This window comes from Arachis hypogaea, chromosome 9 (genome assembly GCF_003086295.3).
Source record: "Arachis hypogaea cultivar Tifrunner chromosome 9, arahy.Tifrunner.gnm2.J5K5, whole genome shotgun sequence".
In the NCBI taxonomy this organism is placed as follows: Eukaryota; Viridiplantae; Streptophyta; class Magnoliopsida; order Fabales; family Fabaceae; genus Arachis; species Arachis hypogaea.
Window position 1 is genome coordinate 112,888,003 of NC_092044.1, and position 21,147 is coordinate 112,909,149.

The 21,147-nt window shown below is 32.2% G+C and overlaps 1 protein-coding gene across 3 annotated transcripts; it reads left to right on the forward strand.

The window, feature by feature from the left end:
• The first annotated feature begins 13,761 nt into the window (after positions 1–13,761).
• LOC112713093 (uncharacterized) lies at positions 13,762–19,292 on the forward strand. 3 transcript variants are annotated; one of them, XM_072203915.1, is made up of 19 exons: positions 13,762–13,944; positions 14,412–14,693; positions 14,807–15,299; positions 15,371–15,580; positions 15,781–15,858; positions 15,946–16,011; positions 16,090–16,157; positions 16,233–16,434; positions 16,586–16,672; positions 16,901–16,966; positions 17,050–17,148; positions 17,273–17,338; positions 17,423–17,906; positions 17,982–18,068; positions 18,193–18,321; positions 18,412–18,546; positions 18,682–18,794; positions 18,893–18,958; positions 19,044–19,292. In XM_072203915.1, coding segments are annotated over exons 9-18 (1,194 nt in total). In that variant the 5' UTR covers positions 13,762–13,944; positions 14,412–14,693; positions 14,807–15,299; positions 15,371–15,580; positions 15,781–15,858; positions 15,946–16,011; positions 16,090–16,157; positions 16,233–16,434; positions 16,586–16,670; the 3' UTR covers positions 18,906–18,958; positions 19,044–19,292. The 3 variants fall into 3 exon arrangements, with proteins under 3 accessions (XP_072060016.1, XP_072060015.1, XP_072060017.1); XM_072203914.1 differs by lacking the exon at positions 19,044–19,292 and having other exon boundaries at positions 18,682–18,948; XM_072203916.1 differs by lacking the exons at positions 13,762–13,944; positions 14,412–14,693; positions 14,807–15,299; ... (4 more) ...; positions 16,586–16,672; positions 19,044–19,292 and having other exon boundaries at positions 16,296–16,434; positions 18,682–18,948.
• Positions 19,293–21,147: the final 1,855 nt, after the last annotated feature.

Below are 21,147 nucleotides of genomic sequence, written 5' to 3' on the forward strand. Positions count from 1 at the left end.
AATCATGAAGTGACACATGTCACTTACAGTCTACGTCATCATGCCATGTCATCACGTCGTTAATGAAAAATGGGTTAGGAACTACTATGATGCATTTTTTTCAATCTCAGGAACGTAATTGGTGCAATTGGAATCTCAAGGATGATTTCAGTACAAAACGCCCATCTCAAAAATCATTTTGGGGTTTAACTCCAAAATAAACCAGCCTGTTAGAGATCGAGTTTTTGGCGAAACGGAGGCGGGCTTCGTTATTTGTCACCTCTTATTGTTTGTTAGACTAAGTTACTGTTTCTTTTGTATAGAATTTTATTTTAAAGGCTTTGTTATCCTTAATTACAATGCCAAGGAAATACTTAACAATCATAGAGTAGTTATATTTCTTTTCTCTTAGGTCGAGTTTGTATCGAATAATTTGAAAAAAAATTAACGATTTTCAACTATTAACTCCATTCACATATAATATTTGAATAATATTTTAAGTATTTAATTTCATTCATCCTATATTAAAAAAAAAAGTTACTCTCATCTCCCTAACAAAGATTCTAAAAATACTTAACAAATTGCTTAAAATAAAATAAATTGTGAAACGTAACCCCATGATTATTGATTAATTTCCATTGCTGTAGCTCTATAATAAGTGGTTGCTTTGTGTCCATTATATTGCTAGAGACTTGTTTAAAGCCACTAATAGTGTGGTCGGCAGATACGCGCTTCTCATTGGACGGCGTGGATTGGGTCAATGCGGATTAGTCTAAATTATTTATTCATTTATTAACTGTTCTTATTTCTTAATTAGTTCTTAATCATTTTATAATTAATATATAATTCTGAAACCTTAATAATTTCGTTTAGTGCATTTAATTACTAGTTTAAAGTCTGAACACAACATACACAAGTCACCGACCCTCCGCAGATCTCGCAAAATCTTTCTGCGTTGCAAATCTTGGTTTATATATCATTTCGTATTTGGCCATAATGCCTCTATCTCATTAAACAAATTAAATTATTAATATCGCGTTTAATTTGTATTTCTATTTTTATTTTTTAAAATTTGTAGAAAATATTAAAGACAATAAAATTGTGTCTTTTGTTTTAATTTTTAATTTCTTTTTTCTCTAGAAACTTTTAAAATAAGAAACACTAAAAATAAAACAAAAAATGCAAACCATCTTCTTAATTTTCTCTTAATTAATATATACTTCACCATTTTTATAATTAGTAGTTCATTATTTGACTTAGATATTTTAATTCCATACCACAAGATTAAAGTTGGCACAAAAAGGCACTAATGGATTTTTTTTTAATTACAACTCATTAGAGACAAATTTAAAGCAAATTGCAGGATATACAAACATGGTTAATCAATCTCTGACGAATAATAATAACAATTTATTATTAGGAATCAATAAGTTATAGTTTAAAATGACATAATTTTTTTTATATTTATCTAAGAAGTTACGAGTTCGAATTTTCCTATATTTAATAAAAAAAATCATTATTAGAAAACGCCCTATCTATTTGATTTTTATCATTAGAAAAAATGTAATGGAAACTGGAAAGTATTGCATAGATAAGTAGCCTGGCATATGCAAAGCTGCCCAGTTTTTATTTTTTATTTTAGTGTATTATTCTGTTTCCATTGCCGCCGAGATAGTGCAGCATGTCTCTCTATATGACTAAATTTCTATCATGGTCATTCTTATTCACGACTTGTACCAATTTAATTTTAAAAATTTTTAATGGTATTATTGTGGTCTTCGAATTGAATTATGAATATCATAGTGATTCTTTGATTTTTTTTTTAGGATTCACTTAGCAAATACGATAATAAATTAGTATTTTTTGGATTAGTATAAAAAAAATGATATTTTTGTTTGGTATTTAATTAAAAATTGAAACTTAACCATTTTAGGATGACTCATTCAGCTTTCAATGGTGTCCTGGATAAGATTCGGAGTAGGCTAGCAAGCTGGAAAGGGAGTTTACTCAATTGGGCTGGTAGACTCTGCTTGGTTAATTCTGTTGTCGCCGCTATTCCCACGTACCAGATGCAGGTCTCTATTTTTCCCAAAGGAATCATTAATAAATTGGAGTCTATGATGAAAAATTTTCTTTGGAAAGGACAAGTTGATGGAAGAGGATTGAATCTTGTTAGTTGGAAGGTACTGGTTACTCCAAAAAAATATGGAGGTTTGGGGATTAGAGATCCTTATTGTGTAAATATTGTTCTTCTTGAGAAGCTAGTTTGGACTTTTTTCCAGTAGCCAAACAAGCTATGGTCCAATTGTTGGATGCCAAGTACCGATCATCTCTATATGACTGTTTTAGTTATCCTAAGAATAAGGACTCTCCTATTTGGAGGTGTCTTTGCAAGGCTTGGGAAGTGTTGAAGGATGGGTTTGCTTGGTGTATTGGAGATTTGAACCAGAATTTTTGGTTTTCTAGCTGGAGGAGAGAAGGACGGTTATCTAATGAGATGGATTATGTTCACATTTCTGATTCGAATCTCCGGATACAGGATATTTGGTCGGTTGGTAGGTGGCATTTGGATACTCTTTATTCTCCTTTATCTCAAAATCTGAAAGGTAATATTCTCTCTTACAATCCAGATGAACAAGCAGGTCTGGAAGTGGGTTGGTATTGGAGTGGGTCTGCTGCCAAAGTCTATAACTCACGCAATGGTTATTTGTGGTTGTGTAAGCAACTGTTTGGTTGGGAGGAGCGGGAGAATTGGTTTTGGCTTTGGCGTCAGCTTGTTCCGGAAAAGCATAAGTTTTTGGCTTGGTTGTGTCTTAAGGAGGCTCTTCCTACTGCAAGTTTTCGCTTTAGAAGAGGGATGTCGTCATCGGATAGGTGTCCAAGATGTCTTTCTAGCCAGGAATCGGTTTTACATTGTATTCGGGATTGTCCAAAAGCTCAGCTTGTCTGGTATAGGTTGGATATTTCTTGTCATCCTTTGGATTTGAAGAACTGGTTCTTGTATCATAGCAGAGAGCATCCGTTCAAGTTCTTTTCAGGATTTTGGTGGATATGGCGAGCAAGGAATAATGACATATTTAATCCCCATGAAACTTGGCCTCCGGAAAAAGTGATTTGTCTGGCATTAACCTCAGAAAAAGAGTTTAGGAATATTTTTGAATTACAACGTATGTCCCTTCTCTCTACTCTAAATGGTTTTTGGAATCCCCCATCCATTGGTACTTTTAAGATTAATTGTGATGCTAGTTATTTTGGTTCGGGTGATAGTGTTGGTTTTGTTTGTGTTATTAGAGATTGTAATGGGAGCTGGCAAAGGGGGTGTTTGAGAATGATTGAGAGTAATAGTATTCTTCAAGGAGAATTGTTTGCTATTTGGAGAGGATATCTCTTAGCTTGGGATGTGGGTCAACGAGATGTTATTTGTGAGACGGATTGTGTGGAAGCATTTAATCTTGTTACTCAAGATGGTTTTGGGTTTATTGATCAATTGGTGCTCAAAATAAGAGATATCATGCATTGGAATTGGTGTGTTGACTTTCGTTTGATTATGAGAGATGCAAACACGGTGGCAGATACTATGGCAAAGATGGCGATGAAGTTACAACTTTCGCATGTGGAGCTTCTTTCACCTTGGGAGGAGTTTAAGAGTAATCTTAAACAGGACTGCCCCTCTATTTAAGCAGTTCCTTGTTTTATTTGTTTTGTTTTTTTTGTTTAATTTATTTCAATCACAAAAAAATTAAAAATTAAAAACGACGTCGTTTTGATACTTGTAGACATATAAAACAATTTTAACACGTGATCAAATATAACGGTATTTTTCAATTTTTATTGACCGTCAAATAAAAATATTGTCGTTTCACACTAATTTAACGTGATAAAGAAGTATTAGTTTATTATTGTATTTGTAAAGTTAACATAAAAAAAAAAGTTAAAGGATTACTATAGTGTTAAGAACTCAATTTCATAAATAAACCACAATAATACAATTAAAATCTTAAAAATTAAATAAGTCAAAAATCTAAAAAACTAATATAAGAATTTAGTTCTTTCTACGTTAAAAAAGTAGAGTCTGTTATAAAAAAAAAAGACAATAACTCTCTTAAATTTTTATTTTTTTATAAATTATTTAAAATTTTTTATTTAGCTTCCTAAAATATTTAATTTATTTTTTTACATCATAAAATTAATTACGTTTATTCTAAAGTTTATTCTAACTCAATCCCTCTTCTACATATATACTTATTTATTAATTAGGTTTTATGTCTATATAACGGTACAAGCATATCAAAATAGAGAAATATAATCTTTTATACAAGTTACTTAAATAAAATAATTAAAATCTAAATTTATCAGATTATAACTTTTTAAAATGCCATACGTATTTTTAAACTGAACTATAACAGTTTTAAAAAAATGACACTCTAAATAAACCGTGTTTGAATATAGCAATTTATGAAAAAATAACGAGTAGCCTAATTTCTAACCGTTTGAGACAAGTTTTAATTTAGTCCCTGAAGTTGCACTCGAGCCTCATAGTAGTCTCTAAACTTAAAAGTTCTTCAAAGTCATTTCCGAACTTGCACTCCGGGACTTAAACTCGTCCTTCCAGCAATTTCTAGACACCTGACGCAACCGAAAAGCTGAGTTGGCCTTTTTCCTGACACGTTGGTATAACAAAAACGACGTAGTATTTACTGTGGCGCCAAAATGACATGAAACGACGTCGTTTCACGCTAAAACCCCTCTTCCTCAACGTTATCCTAACGAATTGTCTCTCCCTCTCAAATCACAACACAAACACAGAGGTCTCTTCTTCTCCACTACGCTCATCAATGGCGTTTGTGCGATTGTCGTTCACACCACCTTCCTCTCTTCTGGCTACCTTCTCACTGCCACCAGCCCCCAAGCCCTCTTCGACGACGCCCTCTCACATCCCTCCACTGGTAACACTTTCACTAATTCCTTGTTTTGTCTCTCTTTTTCCTTTAACGAAATCATTTAATTTCGATATATTTTATGTGAAATATCCAAATATCATTAATTATCACTCTTCTTTAGTGAAAATAATTGAAAATTCTGTTTTCTGTTTTCACTTCTTTCTTTGCAAGAACCAGAAAACATAGAAAGTAAAAAAAGAAATGAAATGTGTCCTAAGTTTGTAGCACTAGCTATGTAGAATAATTTTTATCTAATCGGTGTAAGAGAGCTTTATAGGATTATTTGTTCTTGAGTTGATGATTTATTGAAAACCATCAAATACTGATATGCGATTGATTGAGTGAATTACAGAGGTTCATTATTTTGATTATAAAGTAAATTTGAGTTCTCTAAGGTGATAGCTGTTAATGAACTATGATAACCACAAATAATGGCAATTCATGCCAGAAAATTGCACTATCCTTGGATTTTTATACTAGACGAAGGATTAGGTTATGCAATCTTGTAGCTATCCTTATTCTAGTAGCTGAAGCAGAAAAGTCAGCTATCGTTATTCTTGTAGCTGAATCATAAATACTGTCTCATATTCCCAAAACAAAGCAGATGAAATCTTTATCAACTAGGCTTCTCTAGGGATGATTCCAAGCATGTTGTTATTTGTCATGCATGAATATAGATTATAAAATCATTTGAAGACAGAAAAGAAAAATGAAGATAGAAAATACATCCTATTTGTTGCTTTCTTAAAATTTTAACCCAACTTACTAAAATCTTACCATCAATGTGTATAGTTTCACCACAATATTTGTAGGTTGCAGGATTTCTCCCAGTTCGGATAGTCCCTACAGGACTCCAACTCACATAATTGATAATCAGTGAGTTCTTATGGCAACAATCATAAAATATTTTAACTACATTAAGAAGAACAAGTTGTACTGCTGAATTGAAAGCAAATACAAAAGTAGATAGATTTAGAAGAATTTTTCTTTCTGGAAACATAGACTAACAGATACATGCCTCCTCTTGATCAAATCTAATTGAATCCATAATTGGTCATGTAAGTATTTACTTGAAAAAAGAGAATTCCCCAATTGTTAAACATTTTGCCACAACAACCATGTTATGAAGCTATTGATTAATAAGCTGTCTTTCTCAAGTCATTAATGCAACAAACTAACATGTTCTTTTGACTAATTGTTTATCAAACCAGCCAACTCTAAAAATACTAAAAATGTAGTTTTTATTTCTAAACCATAATGGTAAAAGACACTAAAAAAAATACCTAAATTTATATGCTAATGGATTGTTAGCAGCATCAGGAGATGGAAGTCCACCATAGTGAGAAATGAAAGACTTAATTTTTCCTTCTGTATATGTGCTTCATTGATCATTTTCATTGCCATCATGTGATCTGGATCACCAGTCATATAATAAAAAATTCTGCGTATAGCTAGAGATATTTTCAAGCATATAGAATTTTCAGTAACTTGTTTCAGCCAATGAGTTAAGACAAGCATCTAGAATTTTATAGGATTATTTGTTCTTGAGTTGATGATTTATTAAAAACCATCAAATACTGATATGTGATTGATTGAGTGAATTAAAGAGGTTCATTATTTAGATTATAAAGTAAATTTAAGCTTTCTAAGGTAGTAGCTATTAATGAACCATGATAATCACAAATAATGGCAATTCATGCTGGAAAATTGCACTATCCTTAGGTTTCTATACTAGACGAAGGATTAGGCTATAAAATCTAATATGAGGATCAAGTCAATTAAGCTGAAGTTAGAAGATACCTTTGTGGTATCAAGAGAAGATGTAGCAAATTGATATATGCAGCCTGAAACTTATAATTAGCATTTACTGATCATTTTTAATACGTGGTTTGTGATTGTGTGTAAAGGAGGTGTCTGTAGAGAACTGGAACCAACTTGACCAAGAATATGTCTTTATTTATGTCAATCCAAAAAAGGTTTCAAATAAAGTGCTGGTAAAGTGTCTCGTCATGAATGAGAAGTTACTCATTGATGCCATGAATGAGAAGTTACTCATTGATGCCTTGAAGGAAGGGTCTTCTAACCCTGCACATCTTGAGATTTGGTAAGCCTCTTTTTCTCCCTTTAAGCTATAAATTCTTCAAGATTTTTCTTTTATTTGTTGCATTGCAAAATTAAAATTTTTGTAACTGACCAACCTGGTTTTCTTTGTTCATGTTGAATTGGGCTGCGTTGGAGTTTGGAGCTTCTATTTGTTGATGACTTATTTTATTAATCTTTTTAATTAAATAGAATTTTCATTCTTGATAGAAGAAGACCAGAAACTAAAATATAATGACTATGGTGGGGGCAAAAAATCATATATGATTTTTAGTAAAGACTGAAGTACTGAATTGTGATTTGAAAACCTTTTGAAATTAGAGTTTGTACTCTGTATTGTCAACTTTTACCTTTTTTTCCCATTTCTTTCTTTGTCACATCAAATATTAAGATAGAATAGTTAAAGGAATAAAAAAACTACCAGAAGTATTTTGTATATTCGTTCTATGCTGCAAATTTTAAGCTTGTGTGTATTGAGTTTTGTTGCTCAAAGGTTATCAGCTTTTCTTTTTGGGTGAAGTCGGATATGTTGTGAAAATTAAAATTTTCTATGGTTAATCGTACTTCTTGTGAATTTACGGTTATGTCATGATCTGGTGCTTTGATTTTTCTACATACAGTGTTAGGGATTATACTATAGCAAATGAAAGTAGCAATTATTCTGAGCAGAGCGTTGTGGGGAAGACAAGAACAGAGAAACAAAGAGAAGAGAAGACAGAGCACTATGGACTTTAAAATTGGGGATTAGGATTTTAACTTAATTTGAGGGACCAAATTGATTTCGGACAGTTTACTCTGCCACATCAGTTAGCCGTTGTAATGCTCACATGTCACGAAACTTGCCAACTTAGCTTTCTGGTTGCGCCAGGTGTCTAGAAATTGCTGGAAGGATGAGTTTAAGTCTCGGAGTGCAAGTTCGGGGATAACTCTGAAGAATTTTTAAGTTCAGAGACTACTGTGAGACTCGAGTACAACTTCAGGAATTACATTGAGACTTATCTTGCAGCATTATACATAGTACATAATCACTGCACCTTTTAATTGTTTTTGCTTTGCACTTTTTTTTATGTAATTTGTACTACTCTAGAGTAGATTATGTATAAAATAAAAATCACTATAAAAAAAGTTACAAATATATCTACTATCTAAAAAAAATATAATTGAATAAATTTAAAGTCTAATTAGTTTATTTATGCACCTTGCTCTATATATATAATGTATATCTTCCATTTCTTCTTCTCTTTATACTGAGTCATTCCTTTGAAAAATTTAACTTATTGACCAAATCTAAATTTGTTAGTCATAATGCGGTGAGTATAAAAGAATTTCCAACACTTCTTTTCTATATATGATTTTTTGACAATCGCTAGTCATAAAGGTTAACTTTGTTTTTCTACCAATTATTTAAATTCTCTCAAACTCTTCACGGTCTATAGTTATTTGTTTGCTATCTTAATTCTTTTTGGGTTGGGGGTAGGGGTGGTGGTAACATGTATTTTATTTATAGGTATTTAATTTGATTCAATTTGTTCGGATAGATTTATTAATTCAATTGTAGCGGATAGAATAGAGTGTGAGTAGAGTTTTCATATCAATCAAGTATAGTATAAGTTGAGTTTTAACTTTATTCGACTAACTCATACTCTATATATGTATATATTATATACATATATAAAAATATATTTTAAGTAGATGTTAAATAAAAAATCTTTCACTAAATACAAAAAATTTTCAGTCACTAAAAGAAGATTATTAATTAATAATTTAATTTTTTTTATATATAAAATTAATTTTATTTTAAATTATCATTAAATTATATAATAATATTACATCATTTTAGTAACACAAGAATAAAATTAAATATCTGTGAATTAAAAATAAATAAAATTATAACTAAGATATTTTTAATACACAAATACAATAAAATTAAATTTATATAAAAATTTTAACTCATAAATAAAATTAAAATTAAATCCACATTCTATTCTATCCTATTCATTTTCCTGATGGAATGTAATTTATTAGTAATATCATTAACTATATTTGGTCACGCAATTGCGTGCGTAGCATATTATTATGTGAAAGGCATGGATTATATATATCTACGAATTAACTAATTGTCCATGCATGGAAAAATACAAAGTGGGTTGGACCGAAGATTCCGAATATCTTCGTATAAAATATATATTAAAAATTAATTAAATAATATAATTAATTTAGCAGTTAATTTTTAGTATGCGAAAAATATGTTTATATTGCTAATCAATGATTAATCAAGACACAGTTTCGGGGTATTTCAGGGAAATGAGGTTCAAAACCTTACACGCTTCTATCTTCATTCCTGATTCATGTGGTGTATTTGAGGCATGGGGTCCTGTTTACAATATACCTCTCTTATCCTTACACAGTTAATTTTCCTTATTATTATTAATGACGAAATCCAAGGTACAATATACCTTTCTTATCGTGTTTACATATGTGTATTTATGTGTATTTTAAATAATAAAAAAATCAACAGTTAGAAAGATTTGAATTTGTAAATTCTTAGATAAATATAAAAAAATAATATCATTTAAATTTTAATTTATTGGCCATTAACATATTTATTTTAAAAGTACATAAGTACACAATTAAATTATCTATTATTAACACAGTTAGCTTTTTTTAATTATCCAGTATCCATTATATACTCTTTAAAAATTTAAAATATAATTTAAATACACATAATTTATTTTATTATTTAATGACCCAATTAATAGATATCATAATTCTATTGACATAAAATATGAAATCTGTTTTACTTAAGTTTATTGTACAAAATTTGTTACAATGTAATTCGGATATATAAGTGTGTTTTACAAGATAACTAGAGTCAGCTAGATTCTTTCGATCGAACTGAAATTGATTCTTATTCATTAATGAAAATCATCAAACCAATTAATCTATCTCCATTGAGTTCTTTCTAGGATAAAGTTATTTAAATTATATTTTAAATTTTGACATATCCCACGCAACAAACAAATTTTTATGTATTCTCGTATAACAGCGAAATTTTAAAATTTTATATAAATCCTAATAAAAAACCGTCAAAATAAACATGTTAACGTGGCTTATTTTAAATGAACAATTCATCTTTTTTATTATTTAAAATTGACTGTTTGTCTTTTCTATTATTTAAAATAATCTATCTTTTTTTATTATTTGAAACGTTTTATTTTTAATAGTTTGGTCCAATTTAAATTATTAATATTTTTTATTATTTTCAAAAATTATATTTAATTATTTATAAATACATAAAAAATTATCTTGTTTATAGTGTAAACGAGATAAGAAAAAAATATTTATTTTCGTAGATATTTTTTAAATTATTTATTTCAGTAATTATTATAATTAATTTATTTATTAAAATAAAAAATTCTTTTGTTTTCCGTCTTTTATTTTATTTTTAAAAGAAAATCGTAGCTAAAATGAAAAAACTTCCTTCCTAGATAGATTTTCTTTAAATATACATTATATTGTATTGTATATTTGTAATATTTCCTTCTATTTCTTGAAAAAAAGAAGAAATGCATAAACTACAAGTGATGCATGGTGGTTCTGCACAAATTAAATTATAATAATATCCCCCTCCTTAATGCATATTTAATTTTTAAAGTAATTACCTATATAAAAATATTTTAATATAAAATAATGACTAAAATATTAAAATATATAATATTAAATAATTTAACTAAATATATTAAATTATTTAATAATTTTTAATTATTATTTTTAAATAATAATATTTTTACATAAATAATAAAACCTTTTTCCAACTATGACAAAATCAATAATTATATAATGTTTCGGGATGACATTTCCGTACTATTTGTTAACATAATTGTGTTTATCTGAATGTTAAAATAATATATATATATATATATATTAAATTTTAAATTCTAAATTTTAGTTGTATAAAATAAATATTTGTCAAAAGAGTTGGTTAATATTAAAAAGAAATATTAGTCTCTTTATTTTTTTTAACATATAATATTAGTTCAACAATTTATAATAGTTAATTAAATGACTCAATATAAAACATTTAGGTGTCAGAAACTACTTATAATATTAGTTTCAGAAATTTTTAGAGGCAAGCAGTTAGGAGTAGGTGTGGGCTAGGTTACTCCATAAAAGTTTGTAATTCGATTTGTTTTAGACTTGATTTGACTCGTTTTATTAAATATGTTAGGTTTGAGTTTTTTTTATAAAACCTATTAATTAAAAGGGTTACGCCATAAATTTAAAAAAAAAATTATGAAACTCGTTGGACCAATTCATTAAAACATTTTTTGTAAAAGTAAATTATTTTTAATTTAAATTTTTAACTATGTACTTATGTTAACACAAAACAAAAATAACAAAAATCAATAGTGAATATTAATTAAGATAGTAATTTTTTTGTTTAAAGAAAAAATTTATGAATTATAAGTATAATTATGATATATGACTAAAGATTGATATATAAATGATTTTTTTATAAATTATGAATTATAAATTTTAAAATATATTTAATGTCAATTTAAATTTTTTAAGTATTATTTTTTGAGTTTTAATTCACGAAATAAATTTTTTAAGATTTGTGGATTTGTTAAATTTTAAATAGACCAGACTTGAGTTCTGGTTAAAGCACGACTCAACTCGGCCTATTTTTACTTCTACCAATAATTATTTTGATCATTATTTAATTAGCATATATTAAATTATTTTTAATAAATAAATTTTATTAATTTATATATATAAATTTTGATAAATATAAATATAAATTATATTAATTCATGTGTATAAACTTTAATAAATATAAATTATTACAGATCAAATGACGGTAAAAAATGATAATATTTTCGGATAATATATAATTGCTGGATTAGTTTCGCCCTTGTGAACATTTGTTGTTTCCTTATAATTTATAAAGTGTAGCAGGGATTGCCTTAGGTATTGGGTAAACACAGCATATGCAAAGGGCGTACCTACCCGTCAAGTACCTAAAGGGACCAGACACTTTACCTTTTCAATCACCTAGACGACAAACCAAAACTAACATTCAATATATTAAATTAAACAAGAGAAGGTAGGCTATATATATATATACGCTTCATGGTTACAACTTACAACAATGATAAGAAAAAGATCATGTCCTTTAAAATATTAGGAATTAAAAATTATTCATAATATTTTGTCTAGGTAGTTCCTACAGAATATACATTACGCATGAGTACCAATATCATGTTATATTGTTTCCCTTGTTTTATCTGTTGAATTTTTTTTTTTAAAGAAAGAAAAGAAGATAACCAAAATAATTATGTTAGGTATATATTAAAATTAATTATTAAAATTAATTATTAATATATAATATACATTGAATATAAAATATATATCAAAAATAAATTAAATTTTATATATATTTATATAAAAATACATGATAATTAAATGTAGTGACTGATTTTAATATATAAATAATATTTTTGTAATAAAAATATATCACGTTGATCAATTCATGAAACGAGTAACTTTAATATGCAACTTCTATGAGATGATGAGTATATCGTACAACCTACGTTGAATTATATTACGAGGTTAGTTCACATTGTAAATGACTAAATGAGATGAATGAGGATTCCCGGAAAAAATAATTTGAAGATTGCGGATTTACAAATCATCAATGGCATTTGGGTAGCTATCAAGGACGATGGGGGGACACACAATCTTAAAGTAGTCGAGGTAAACGAAAGAATAAATCAAAGATTCTGTATGCTGCACTTATTTAACTTGTTTGACTGAAACACATCATGTTACTGTCGCTAGTAGCATATCCAAAACACCACGGTTATTGTTGTTTGAAACGTGTTGTTAACACTAACACTTTTATTTTTGGGGGGAAGAAGGGGGAGGGGGGATGCACATGAACCTTTAGAAAGTTTAAATAATAAGCTTAAAAATGCAAACAAAGAGAAGGCGGGGAAGAGAAAGAACATTATAAAAATGGAAAAGAACATTTATTGTATCTCTAGAAGATCTTGTTCACATTCTCATGTTATATATAGAGTAAACTTTGTTCAATGTTCAATGTATGAAATAATAAGGATCACATGTCCATTTGCTAAATTTGCTCCCTTCTAAATCAGCACACATTGCATTGACTAGTAGGGCATGCCCTAGTAAAAGAAAAATAATCCATATTGGAAAAATCCCTAGTTACTTCTTGTTACTTGTTACTAGTCACCATCCAAGCCAAGCCCCTTTTGCCTTACAAAGTAAATTTTCGCCCTTGGATAAATGATAAAATTAAAAAGTGACAGTTACTTTAATTATATTTTTTGTAATTATTTAGATGATAAAAAATAGTTATTTTTATTAATATTTATAATGCTAACATATGAAAATAATGATAGGAAGAAATAGGACCCCACAACACATGGGCCTTGACGAAAGCCCTTATAATTGGTGTGGCTCTCTCTCTCGCAGTCACCTAATCCTCACCCAAAGCACACACAGCCATATATACAGATTTTCCAATGAATCAGCTTCAGATTCACTCTAAGCAACTATTTCTTTTATTTGTGAGTAAATATTCTTTTCGGGCCTGCTACACATACAAGCCTACAAGCAAACAAGTTGGCCCAGCCCAAACAGAAATCACGCGCATGAAGAGAGATAACATGGCGCGTCAAAATCACGCGCTCAACATTCGAACGGTTACGTATGGCAGACTCTTCCACTTCTTCCACTTCTTCTATTTCTCAAGGCGCTTTCAAAACAACGAAACCCTCTCATTTTCGAGCGAAAATCAAGTTTCAAAATATAGAAATCGTAGTTCGAAAACTGCATCAAAACACCATCAACCTCTCTGTGAAGAATCTGAAGAAAAAACAAACCAAGAATACTCAACGTAAGTCCATTAAAATACTGTATATTTTACTTTTCTTCTACGTCGTTCTTCTAGGGTTTACTATTACTCTTGCTTCTTTGTTACACTGTTCTAAGTTATACGTCGTTCTTCTAAGTTCTACGTCGTTCTTCTAAGTTCTACGTCGTTCTACGTTGTTATTCTAAGTTCTCCTGCTATTTTTGTTGATTTTTGGGGGTTTATTCCGTAGATTCGGGGGTGTAAACTGCTTAACCTTGTAATGTGGCTTGATATTGAAGCATGGTTGAGTGATATCTGACTGATATCTATATGGATGTATCTGAATAATATCTATGGGTGTATCTCACTGTAATCAATGGGTGTATCTTGCGGATATCTTTGGGTGTATCTGACTCATATATATGGGTGTATCTTATTGTTATCAATGGGTGTATCTGAGTCATATATATATGGGTGTATATTACTGATATCTTTGGGTATATTTTTAGTTTCAGAGAAAATGGCAGCAAGAAACCAAACTAAAGACCTTAAATGTGCCACACATCTCCTGAATGATAAGTTCAGAAACATGACTGAGGAGAAGAAGGCGATTGTGAGGGATCTTGGATTCGGTGGGTTGATGCACATCCCACCACTGAGGGTGGATCACAAACTCTTAAGGGAGCTGGCAAACAACTTCAAACTTGGGGAGAACAGACTGAAGACAGGATATGGTTCTTTCCAAATAACCCCAAAAAAAATAGGTGATGCGCTTGGCATCAATGCAACAGGTAATTAGCTCAAAATTATAGCTGTATATTAAGTTGTTGCTTGGGTGTATATTAACCTGATGCTTGGGTGTATTTGAACCGACTTGGATGCTTTGTTGTCTTCCTTTTTGTAGGAGATCTATTTCCTGAGAAAGTTGACTATAAGAAACTTTCTGATGATGACAAAATAATTTATAGAAGATTCCAGGGTAAGATCCTCAAAAGTCTTACCGATGAAATGATGGAAATCGGCGTTGGCAACGAAGAGGAACGCCTGATGTTCAAGAGGATATTCATCCTCTACATACAGATGGCGTTCCTTTTGCCAACGACGATAAACAAAATATCGCCCGTGCACCTGGCCCCAATTTTTAAGATGGACGGCATATCGGAGAGAAACTGGGGGGGGGGCATGTTTTGACCTTCATGGTCAAGGACATCACAGACTATCAAGAGAAGAAGAAGAAGGCAATCAATGGCTGCCTCTTCGCCCTGATGATAATCTACTTTCATCTTTCAAAAAACAAAGGCAAGAACAGGGCTGAAAGACCACAAAAGCCATGGATTGCCAACTGGACTAAGGAGCAGTTGGTGGAAAGAATGAATGCAGAAAGAGAGGAAATTTTGGTGAGTAATCATAATAAGTTGGTGTATTTTATTTACCAGAATGGTGCTAACTAAAATACCTCATGTTTCAGGGGATTGTGAAGATGGCAGAGACAAGAGAAAAAATGAGAAAAAAAAAGAAAAAAAATAAGAAATAAAAAAAAAACAAAAAAAAGGAAGGCGAGCCCAACATCGTCTTCGGAGACAGAAACTACTGAGAGTGACACTTCTACCTCTGAGTCTGAGGCTCAAGAAGACTCAGAGGATTCGGGAAGAAAACACCCCGGCAAAAAGGGGAAAAAGTAAGTACCATACTTGGGTGTAATTTCTTTTTCGGTTTGGGTGTACTTTGTTTGTCCACGTTGGGTGTATGTATCTTATTAAGCAGGGTGTGTTTCGTTTGCTGCGTTGGGTGTATATTATATATTTAGTTGGGTGTATCTCGTGAATCCATTTGGGTGTATTTTTAGTATGTTCTAAATGACGATTGTTTGCCTTCCAGAATGGACTCAAGAAAAAGAAAGCAGAGGCAAGACGAGTCAGATTCTGATACAGAATCTGAATCTGAACCAAGTGATGAGTAATGTCCTGAAATTAATACTCCTTTCTTTTGGCTTCGTTATAAAGATTTCGTGTGTTAACTGAAGTGTCTATTATTCACTTATAGGAGCGAAGAATCATCGCCTGCGGAGAAGGAGAAGAAAAAGAAAGAAACAAAAACAACTCCAAAAGAGTAAGCAATTCTTTGGATAAAATTCTGTGATAAAATTAATTTTTTATTTCTGATTGGTACTATTTTTTTTCCACCCAGAACACAACAAAAAAAGAAAAAAGTTGTTGTGGAGGATTCACCTCCTGAAGAAGATCAATACTTTGACGGTACAGTACCTCGAAAGCTATACTACGGTCTATCATCGTAATTATTTTTGTTAACGTCTTATTTTATCAATGTAGTGAGAGATATGAAATATCAAGTGACGAACTCGATGAATGGCTAAGGGAAAACGTTGATAAATCTGCTGCAGAGGGGTATGTCTTGCTGGGCTGTGTATTTGAAATTTTGATGTCTTTTGTTTGCTAATAATTGTATCTTGTTTCGCAGGGAGAACCAAGCTGACCCGCGATCGATAGAAGGTCGCTATGTGTCCTCTGAAACGTAAGAAGCTTTATTATTTAATAAAATCTTGTTATCATGATTTGGATGTATTCTGTGAAACAATTTGGGTGTATTTTATTGATCAAGTTGGGTGTATCTTGTTTACTAAGTTGGATGTATATTTCGTTTGAATAACATGAAATCTGTTTAGACTACCGGCTGTGAACTTGGGAAGTGATGATCCTTCCTCTCAAGGACGCACAGAACAGAGTAGTGTAAACCAGCCGTCTCAGAGCATGTAATTTCTCTTTCAAATAACCGTTACTTTTGTTCTTCTAATAACTTCTACTTCTAATTCTGTATATATTTTTTTTAGAAAAAAAAAGCCCTTTATTATTTTATTCAAGAAAAAAAAGGCAGCAAAAAAAAGCAAAAACTGCAAGTATGTAAGTTCTCAAAAAACAAAGCCCGTCTTCTTTTTGAATTGTTCGGGTGTATTTTTTGATCTTCTTTGGGTGTATTTTAGGTTGACTCCGACTGATTCGAATACGATGGTTGTTAGGGAACAAACGCCGTCGGAAGCGCTTGCAATGTGAGTTTTCCAAGAATATTTCAACCTTATAACCTTATTATTTTCAAATACGTTGTTAACCTTTCATTTTTATTCTTGTTTAGAGTCCCGATCCAGTTTTTTGTGCCGGCATCCCAACAAACAACCACTGACGCAGATTTCGAACCAGCTCCTATGCTACAGATTGAAGGGGCTAGAGAAACGTAAGAAAATAGTATTGGGTGTATATTTATTTAGGGTTTGGGTGTATATTTGCTAACAGTTTGGGTGTATATTCTTCCTGATCAATTTTTTTTACGCCATGATTAATTTTGTGTAACTGTGCAGCACTCCTGAAACCCCCAAACAACTTCAAGAAACAACACCCAAGCTTCCCCCAGCTCCAACAAAAATGTAAGTTCATTAGACTAAAATCAATCTTTGCTTATCATCCGTATATTCTTATTCTTACTCTTATTCTTATACATAATGACGCAGTCATCCAGACGCAGAGGACGCTGCTGCCCTGTTGATGATGGCACGGACAGCAAGCTATGTTCCTAAAACAGATCCGGGGATGCCATCATTCAGCCTCGGATTGACAGATTCAAGCCAGGAGGGGGCGTCGACGCAGGAGACAGAAAGGGAAAAATCTCCAGAAACTGCAACTATGCTAGAACAATTAGACAGTTTGGTCCAAAAATTAGCAAGCAGTGCAGCAAAGGGAAAAGACGAAAGTCCACAAATTCAGAGGGAGACTGGGGGAGAAAGTTCTGCAAAGTTTGAAACTCCTGGGGGAATAAATCAAATTCCGGATGATATGAAACAAAAGTGCTACATCTGGGGGACGAGACTGAAGGAAGATGCAAAAGGCGATACTGACGAGTATGAGGAGATATGCACTCTGATTGGCCAAGGAGAATACATTTTGATGAGAACGCACCTTGCATCCCTCCAGGCAAAAAGTGATATAGAATCTCAGGTAATTTTAGACTAACATTAATGTTTTTACACCAAAGTCAACTGCAATGTTTATTAATTTAAAATTGATTTCTAGATTGTATCTGCCATCTGCCTCATCCTAAACCAGAAAAAGGAAAAGAGGTTTCAGGCACAAATATACTGTCTCCTCCCCGATATTGTGGTAAGTGTTACTTCTACGAACTTTGGGTGTATTTTATGCATTGATTTGGGTGTATTTTTTAGCTTAGATTGGGTGTAAGTTGTGTATTTTCATGTTTTCATTTCTTGTATTGCAATTCTTGCAGAGCATGGCACTTTCGAATCACCCAAGGGGGGAATTCATATCCCCGAAAACGAACAAAGAATTCAGGGTGGAAGCCTACCCGAGTTTCATTCACTTCATAGATAGAAAAAAATTAAGTTCGCATCCATATGTAAGTTTTTGTTTCGTAAATTTGTTAGTACGCTTATTTACTTATATGCCAAATAAAATAACAGACTGTTGAAATGTGGCAATCCTTCAGATTTTTGCTCCTGTTTGCCACTCGGGACATTGGTGGTTATGGCTGATAAATACAAGAAAGCGGAAATGTCAAATACTTGACCCGCTACACAAAAAAGCTCCAAGCGATGAGAGAAAGGACATTAATAAATTCACTGTAAGTTGTCTCTGTCTTCTTTACTTTAATAGATAGGTCTATTTTGAAGGTTGAGTTGGGTGTATATTCCATATTCAGTTGGGTGTATCTTGTCCATTCATTCGGGTGTATTACTGATTTGTTTTGGTATTTAAGGGATATGTATTTTCAAGATTGATAACATATGCCGGCGGGAAACCTCTCGAGAAAGGCGAGAAGGGGAAGGAAATTAAAGCACCATATGTTAAAATTGCAGGCCAAAAAACAAGGTATAGATTTGTGACTCTGAACCTTAAACTTTCCTAAATGAGATTTGTAATTTATTTTCTTCGTTTTCAGCTATGACTGCGCTATCTACGTAATGAAGTGGCTTGAGTTAATTGAGCCGGAAAACATTAAAAAGGGGAAGTATGAATGGGATAATTGGACACAGGTAACTGTCTTTAGAACTATATAACTCTGTATTACTTTACTGAATTAATATTTCTGTTTAAAGATAACATACTTTTTAATTGTAGGAGGAGGTGGACCACTATAGAGTGGAGTATGCTTCCCGGATACTATTCAGTGAGATGAATAAACAGAGAGACCGGGCAATTAGAGAGAGTAGTGCTATAAGGCTATCGAAGCCATCCTCTGTATTATTGAGTCCGTTTTGTCATATTAATTCTGCTGATATAGAAACTGGGTAATCCAACTGCTGGGTAGTTTGTAAATTGAACAAATGATGTAAATATTTGCCATTTATCAACAACTTCTATTCCATGTATATTTTTTCCCATAGTTAAACTATCTGTGCTGGTAAACTGTCTGTGATGTATTCAAAAACTGTATTACAGGTGGTAAAACATAAAGCAAAAAATCAAGGCATACGCATATTATAAACTGTTACACCCAACGCAAGTCTAATAATACACCCGAGGTTGAATAAAATATACACCCAAATGTCTGTGCTGTATTCAAAATGAATGAATTACATGTACTAAAATATGAAAAAAAACATCAATTGAAATATACGCCCATAACCTGTGAATTTTTACAGCTTTTGTTCTATATGTGTCTATATATAATTGTCAATTAACAAAAATACACCCAAAAGAAACAGTGCTTTTACACCCATACTCTTTATAACTATACACCCAAAGAGTTATCCCCTGCTGCTGGTACCCTGAACTGATAATTTATAACTTGTCCCTGATATTGGCTGCAACTTGAATGCGCCGCTGATGCAGCATCAAACAGGTTTATCTGAATATAACACTCACGCATTAGCTAAACTATTAACTAGAAAAATAAACTCAATCGCCACAAATTTAAAGAACATTACATTTACCTCGCTTAAAAATTTCATCTTCTTCTTCTTTGTGGCATTTGCAATCTGTTTCTCCAGCTTTGAACCTAGCCTGTTTTTTGGACGTCCTCTTGTTCGAATCCTTGGCGGGCTTTGAAGCTCGTTAACGGATTCCAAGTTGGCGTCTTCGTGGGATAAAGAAGATGTCCCCTTCCTTTTGCCTTTTAATGCTTCCATCTCGGCCATGACGTTATCGTACGCACGGTGCAGAATTGCAGTCAGCTCCTCCGATTCGGAGGCAAATTCGCAAATATTTTGCGAACGAAAAACCAATTGGTCGAACCTCTTGCTTCTTGGCTCCATTAGTGGCTCGTCGTGGCTGCTCTTGATGTGTGTGTGTCGCCTTTTTACCTTCTTGCTCCATCGTTCCAGTATATATCTAGGGGACACTTGGCTTACTTGTTCGAAGCTTAACACGCTTAGTGCGTGACGGCACAGTATCCCTCTCGACTCGAATAATAAGCATTGGCATTTTACCTCGGCTGCAACTGAGTCGTAGGTAACCGCGAACTTGTCGAATATTGAGCTGGAAACTTGTTCTCCGACTTCGTATACTGAATAGCCTAGAGCGGAATTCTTTAATCTGGTGATGCAATTCGCCTTTCCTCTGAATTGGGCTTGGACTTCCCTAAACTTTGCGTGAGTGTACGCATCTTGAAACTGAGCTTCAATGGAGGATTTGGTTGCACACGGTATGACCGTATGAAAATCTGCATCATCTGATTCTCTCTCTGCTTGCTCCCTGCTTCCGAGGCAATTATCGTACTGTTTGACGAACTGAATGAGCGAGCTGTTCCGGGTGATGTACTTGTTAAAAAATGAATGCATGCTCTCGCTCCTTTGTGTGCTTCTCATCCCTGCCCAGAAGTGGTGGTCCAGATAGATAGGAACCCATATGTGACGGTCTTCGTACAGATCTGCATAATACACCCAAACACACACAGTAAAATACACCCGAGAGATCGTACAATTTACACCTCTGCTGCAGATTTTAAAAACACATTACCTGAAAGCCACTTATTGTCCGCAAGACCAAAATTCACCAGAAAATCGTTCCAATTCCTATCGAATGAGTCTTTGCTATGAGAGTTCCAAACACCATGGCTCATTTGTTGTTCGATATCGGCATGTCTCTTGTACCCGTTTAATTTGCTTGGAATCTTCTTCATGATGTGCCAAATACACCAGCGGTGAACTGTTGTTGGCATACAGGCCTCTAAAGCCCTTTTCATTGATGCGCACTAATCGGTGAGAAACCCTTTCGGAGCGTT

What these genes read in the sequence shown, in the direction of transcription:
- LOC112713093 (XM_072203914.1), top strand. An exon ending in AAAGTGATATAGAATCTCAG is followed by an intron (nt 17,907 to 17,981) that starts GTAATTTTAGAC and finishes ATTGATTTCTAG; the next exon opens with ATTGTATCTGCCATCTGCCT. An exon ending in GTCTCCTCCCCGATATTGTG is followed by an intron (nt 18,069 to 18,192) that starts GTAAGTGTTACT and finishes CAATTCTTGCAG; the next exon opens with AGCATGGCACTTTCGAATCA.